At 43.7% G+C, this 6,000-nt stretch overlaps 1 protein-coding gene across 1 annotated transcript in view; it reads right to left on the bottom strand.

Annotated features, from left to right (window-relative positions):
- Window positions 1-655: 655 nt before the first annotated feature.
- Window positions 656-6,000, bottom strand: part of soat2 (sterol O-acyltransferase 2) — a 38,140-nt gene continuing 32,795 nt past the window's right edge. The window contains exons 14-15 of the mRNA XM_036950863.2: window positions 5,464-5,609; window positions 656-952 (exon numbers count right to left, since the gene is read on the bottom strand). Coding sequence (XP_036806758.1) covers window positions 902-952; window positions 5,464-5,609 — 197 coding nt within the window. The 3' untranslated portion in view covers window positions 656-901. The remainder of the gene's footprint in view (window positions 953-5,463; window positions 5,610-6,000) is intronic.

Below are 6,000 nucleotides of genomic sequence, written 5' to 3'. Positions count from 1 at the left end.
GTTACCTTATCCTAACCCTTACCCTAACCTTAACCCTTAACCTTAACCCTTACCCTTACCCTTACCCTTACCTTAACCCTTACCCTAACCTTAACCCTTACCCTTACCCTTACCCTTACCCTTACCTTAACCCTTACCCTTACCCTAACCCTTACCCTAACCCCTACCCTAACCTTAACACTTACCCTTACCCTAACCCTAACCCTTACCCTTACCTTAACCCTTACCTTAACCCTTACCCTAACCTTAGCCCTTACCCTAACCTTAGACCTAACCCTAACCCTTACCCTCACCTTAGCCCTTACCCTAAACCTAACCTTAGCCCTTACCCTAACCTTAATCCAAAAACCTAACCGTAACCCTAAATCTAACCCTAGCTCCTAACCCTGAATTGAAACTAATTCTAACCCTAACACTAATTCTAACCTTAACCCTAAAACCCCTAGAAATAGCAGTTGACCGTGTGGGGACTAACAAAATGTCCCCAGTTGATCAAAACATTTGTTTGTTTTCTATACTTGTGAGGACCTTTTTGTCCCCGCTAGTACAGCTAGTACAGCTAGTACAGCTAGTACAGCTAGTACAGCTAGTACAGTTAAACACATCCATAGATACACAATCCATCCGTACATGTTCCATCCAAACAGTAAGCATGTTTTCAACTACTACCTCTGTTTATATTCCACGTTAGATCTGGTTTCCTGACAGGATTCTATCAATGAATAACACTCTCAAAGGGATGCCTGTTTTAGCCAAGGATCAAAGGCAAGGTTTACAAACGGAGTTTGTCCCCTGACACCAAGTTCAATGTGGAGGGTGGAACAGCTGGGTTTACTATTGAGACTCAGCCCATGTCTCAACCCCTGGATGAGGCAGGCAACTCAGTGCTGTAGTTTCAGACCTAGTTGCTGCAGGACCAGGATCGGGGTGTCACCAACTCCCAGAAGCTAGCCTGTTGAGAGATCACACACACACACACACGCACGCACGCACGCACGCACGCACGCACGCACGCACACACACACACACACACACACACACACACACACACACACATACACATACACATACACACACACACACACAGACACACATGCACGCACGCACGCACACACACACACACACACACACACACACACACACACACACACACACACACACACACATAAACACACACACACATAAACACACACACACACACAAAGACACCGTTTAGAAGAGCATTGCCACTGTTTTTGTGGTTTAATTTACTGCAGTGGGCTAAATCCGGGTTACACAGAGTGTTTCTTGGTGGTCTTTAAATACATCTACTTTGAAAGAAAAGTATACACCTCACACACTTAAAACAAGAAGACGCCTGTGCCATGTCAGATACAGAGTTGAAATGTGTTATGTTTTGAGTTTGCGTCCCAATATTACACTTTATATACATCACAGAAGACTGAAATATAACAAAACCGCTTGACATAGAAACATCAGATTTTCTGCTTTGTTTAAACAAAAAGTAATATTTATTCAGTTTGAAATGATAAAAAATATCCATGTCCACACGCTAACACGTGTGACCTGTTTGTGTGTGTGTGTGTGTGTGTGCATACGGGCGTGAGTGAGTGTGAAACTGTGTGTGTGACACACGCGTGTGTGTGTGTGTGACGACGTGTGGGTGTTTGCTTGCGTGTGAGACTAGTGGGAAAGTGACGAGGACAGAGAAAGACTGAAACAGAGAGAGACTACTTTGTGTATTTGCACCACAGTCAGCTGAATGTATTTTACGAGGATTGGCAACACTGTCATAACATTGTACTGGGTACTGCAGTATCACAGTGCTATCATAACATTGTACTGGGTACTGCAGTATCACAGTGCTATCATAACATTGTACTGGGTACTGCAGTATCACAGTGCTATCATAACATTGTACTGGGTACTGCAGTATCACAGTGCTATCATAACATTGTACTGGGTACTGCAGTATCACAGTGCTATCATAACATTGTACTGGGTACTGCAGTATCACAGTGCTATCATAACGTTGTACTGGGTACTGCAGTATCACAGTGCTATCATAACATTGTACTGGGTACTGCAGTATCACAGTGCTATCATAACATTGTACTGGGTACTGCAGTATCACAGTGCTATCATAACATTGTACTGGGTACTGCAGTATCACAGTGCTATCATAACGTTGTACTGGGTACTGCAGTATCACAGTGCTATTATAACGTTGTACTGGGTACTGCAGTATCGCAGTGCTATTATAACGTTGTACTGGGTACTGCAGTATCACAGTGCTATCATAACATTGTACTGGGTACTGCAGTATCACAGTGCTATCATAACATTGTACTGGGTACTGCAGTATCGCAGTGCTATTATAACGTTGTACTGGGTACTGCAGTATCACAGTGCTATCATAACATTGTACTGGGTACTGCAGTATCACAGTGCTATCATAACATTGTACTGGGTACTGCAGTATCGCAGTGCTATTATAACGTTGTACTGGGTACTGCAGTATCGCAGTGCTATTATAACGTTGTACTGGGTACTGCAGTATCGCAGTGCTATTATAACGTTGTACTGGGTACTGCAGTATCGCAGTGCTATTATAACGTTGTACTGGGTACTGCAGTATCACAGTGCTATCATAACGTTGTACTGGGTACTGCAGTATCGCAGTGCTATTATAACGTTGTACTGGGTACTGCAGTATCGCAGTGCTATTATAACGTTGTACTGGGTACTGCAGTATCGCAGTGCTATTATAACGTTGTACTGGGTACTGCAGTATCGCAGTGCTATTATAACGTTGTACTGGGTACTGCAGTATCACAGTGCTATTATAACGTTGTACTGGGTACTGCAGTATCGCAGTGCTATTATAACGTTGTACTGGGTACTGCAGTATCGCAGTGCTATTATAACGTTGTACTGGGTACTGCAGTATCACAGTGCTATTATAACGTTGTACTGGGTACTGTAGTGTTATCATAACGTTGTACTGCAGTGTTATCATAACGTGGTACTGGGTACTGCAGTGTTATCATAACGTTGTACTGCAGTGTTATCATAACGTGGTACTGGGTACTGCAGTGTTATCATAACGTGGTACTGGGTACTGCAGTGTTATCATAACGTGGTACTGCAGTGCTATCATAACGTGGTACTGCAGTGTTATCATAACGTGGTACTGGGTACTGCAGTGTTATCATAACGTGGTACTGGGTACTGCAGTGCTATCATAACGTTGTACTGCAGTGTTATCATAACGTGGTACTGGGTACTGCAGTGTTATCATAACGTGGTACTGGGTACTGCAGTGTTATCATAACGTTGTACTGCAGTGCTATCATAACGTGGTACTGCAGTGTTATCATAATGTTGTACTGCAGTGTTATCATAACGTGGTACTGGGTACTGCAGTGTTATCATAACGTGGTACTGGGTACTGCAGTGTTATCATAACTTTGTACTGCAGTGTTATCATAACGTGGTACTGCAGTGTTATCATAACGTTGTACTGCAGTGTTATCATAACGTTGTACTGCAGTGTTATCATAACGTTGTACTGCAGTGTTATCATAACGTGGTACTGCAGTGTTATCATAACGTTGTACTGCAGTGTTATCATAACGTGGTACTGGGTACTGCAGTGCTATCTTAACGTGGTACTGCAGTGTTATCATAACGTGGTACTGGGTACTGCAGCGTTATCATAACGTTGTACTGCAGTGTTATCATAACGTGGTACTGCAGTGTTATCATAACGTGGTACTGCAGCGTTATCATAACGTGGTACTGGGTACTGCAGTGTTATCATAACGTGGTACTGCAGTGTTATCATAACGTTGTACTGCAGTGTTATCATAACGTGGTACTGCAGTGTTATCATAACGTGGTACTGGGTACTGCAGTGTTATCATAACGTTGTACTGCAGTGTTATCATAACGTGGTACTGCCGTGTTATCATAACGTGGTACTGGGTACTGCAGTGCTATCATAACGTGGTACTGCAGTGTTATCATAACGTTGTACTGGGTACTGCAGTGTTATCATAACGTGGTACTGGGTACTGCAGTGTTATCATAACGTGGTACTGCAGTGTTATCATAACGTGGTACTGGGTACTGCAGTGCTATCATAACGTTGTACTGCAGTGTTATCATAACGTGGTACTGCCGTGTTATCATAACGTGGTACTGGGTACTGCAGTGCTATCATAACGTGGTACTGCAGTGTTATCATAACGTTGTAGTGGGTACTGCAGTGTTATCATAACGTGGTACTGCCGTGTTATCATAACGTGGTACTGGGTACTGCAGTGTTATCATAACGTGGTACTGCCGTGTTATCATAACGTGGTACTGGGTACTGCAGTGCTATCATAACGTGGTACTGGGTACTGCAGTGTTATCATAACGTGGTACTGGGTACTGCAGTGTTATCATAACGTGGTACTGGGTACTGCATTGTTATCATAACGTTGTACTGCAGTGTTATCATAACGTGGTACTGGGTACTGCAGTGTTATCATAACGTGGTACTGCCGCGTTATCATAACGTGGTACTGGGTACTGCAGTGCTATCATAACGTGGTACTGCCGTGTTATCATAACGTTGTACTGCAGTGTTATCATAACGTGGTACTGGGTACTGCAGTGTTATCATAACGTTGTACTGCAGTGTTATCGTAACGTGGTACTGGGTACTGCAGTGTTATCATAACGTGGTACTGGGTACTGCAGTGTTATCATAACGTTGTACTGCAGTGTTATCGTAACGTGGTACTGGGTACTGCAGTGCTATCATAACGTGGTACTGGGTACTGCAGTGTTATCATAACGTGGTACTGGGTACTGCAGTGTTATCGTAACGTGGTACTGGGTACTGCAGTGCTATCATAACGTTGTACTGGGTACTGCAGTGTTATCATAATGTTGTACTGCAGTGCTATCATAACGTGGTACTGGGTACTGCAGTGCTATCATAACATGGTACTGCCGTGTTATCATAACGTGGTACTGCACTACTGCAGTGTTAACATAACGTGGTACTGGGTACTGCAGTGTTATCATAACGTGGTACTGGGTACTGCAGTGTTATCATAACGTGGTACTGGGTACTGCAGTGTTATCATAACGTGATACTGGGTACTGCAGTGTTATCATAACGTGGTACTGGGTACTGCAGTGTTATCATAACGTGGTACTGGGTACTGCAGTGTTATCATAACGTGGTACTGGGTACTGCAGTGTTATCATAACGTGGTACTGCAGTGTTTTCTAATCCTGCAGCAAGAGGAAATGTGAATCATTTAGTGGATTAATGGGGATTTCTATGAGCGTTGGCTAATGTCTCATACGGTTGTACTGGATCGTTCATAGTTATCTAGCTGTGATACGTATCCCAGCGTAATATATGTAAACATATGGTATATAATGTCTGTGGGTGATACCTACCCCAGTGCGAGGACAGTGTATCTGGGCATACCACTCCTGGCAGTACAGACACACCATGACCCCTTGTCCAATGAACAGACAGGTCCACATCATGATGTTCCACACAGGACTCTTCCTGTTGTCGTTCAGAGTGAAGTTGAACGCCACTGAGAGAGAGAGAGAAAGAGAGAGAGAGAGAGAGATGGAGAGACAGAGAGAGAGAGAGAGAGAGAGAGAGAGAGAGGTGGAAAGAGAGAGGTGGAGAGACAGAGAGAGAGAGAGAGAGAGGTGGAGAGACAGAGAGAGAGAGAGAGAGAGAGAGAGAGCGAGAGAGAGAGAGAGGGAGAGAGAGAGAGAGAGTTGTCAAAACAAATCATTTCAAGTTACAGTGTATAATCACAGTTATTCCTGAATGCATATTAAAGGGACTAGACTTAATCTATGTCTGGGAAACTGGCCAATATAGTCTATGACTCTGGATCATCTCTGATGACAGTGCAGAGGCAGAACATGTGTGTGTGTGTGTGTGTGTGTGTGTGTGTGTGTGTGTGTGTGTGT

The sequence above is a fragment of the Oncorhynchus mykiss genome, chromosome 17 (genome assembly GCF_057628025.1).
Source record: "Oncorhynchus mykiss isolate SJ-2025 chromosome 17, ASM5762802v1, whole genome shotgun sequence".
NCBI classification, from domain to species: Eukaryota; Metazoa; Chordata; class Actinopteri; order Salmoniformes; family Salmonidae; genus Oncorhynchus; species Oncorhynchus mykiss.
This window is presented reverse-complemented; position numbering and strand designations above follow the sequence as displayed.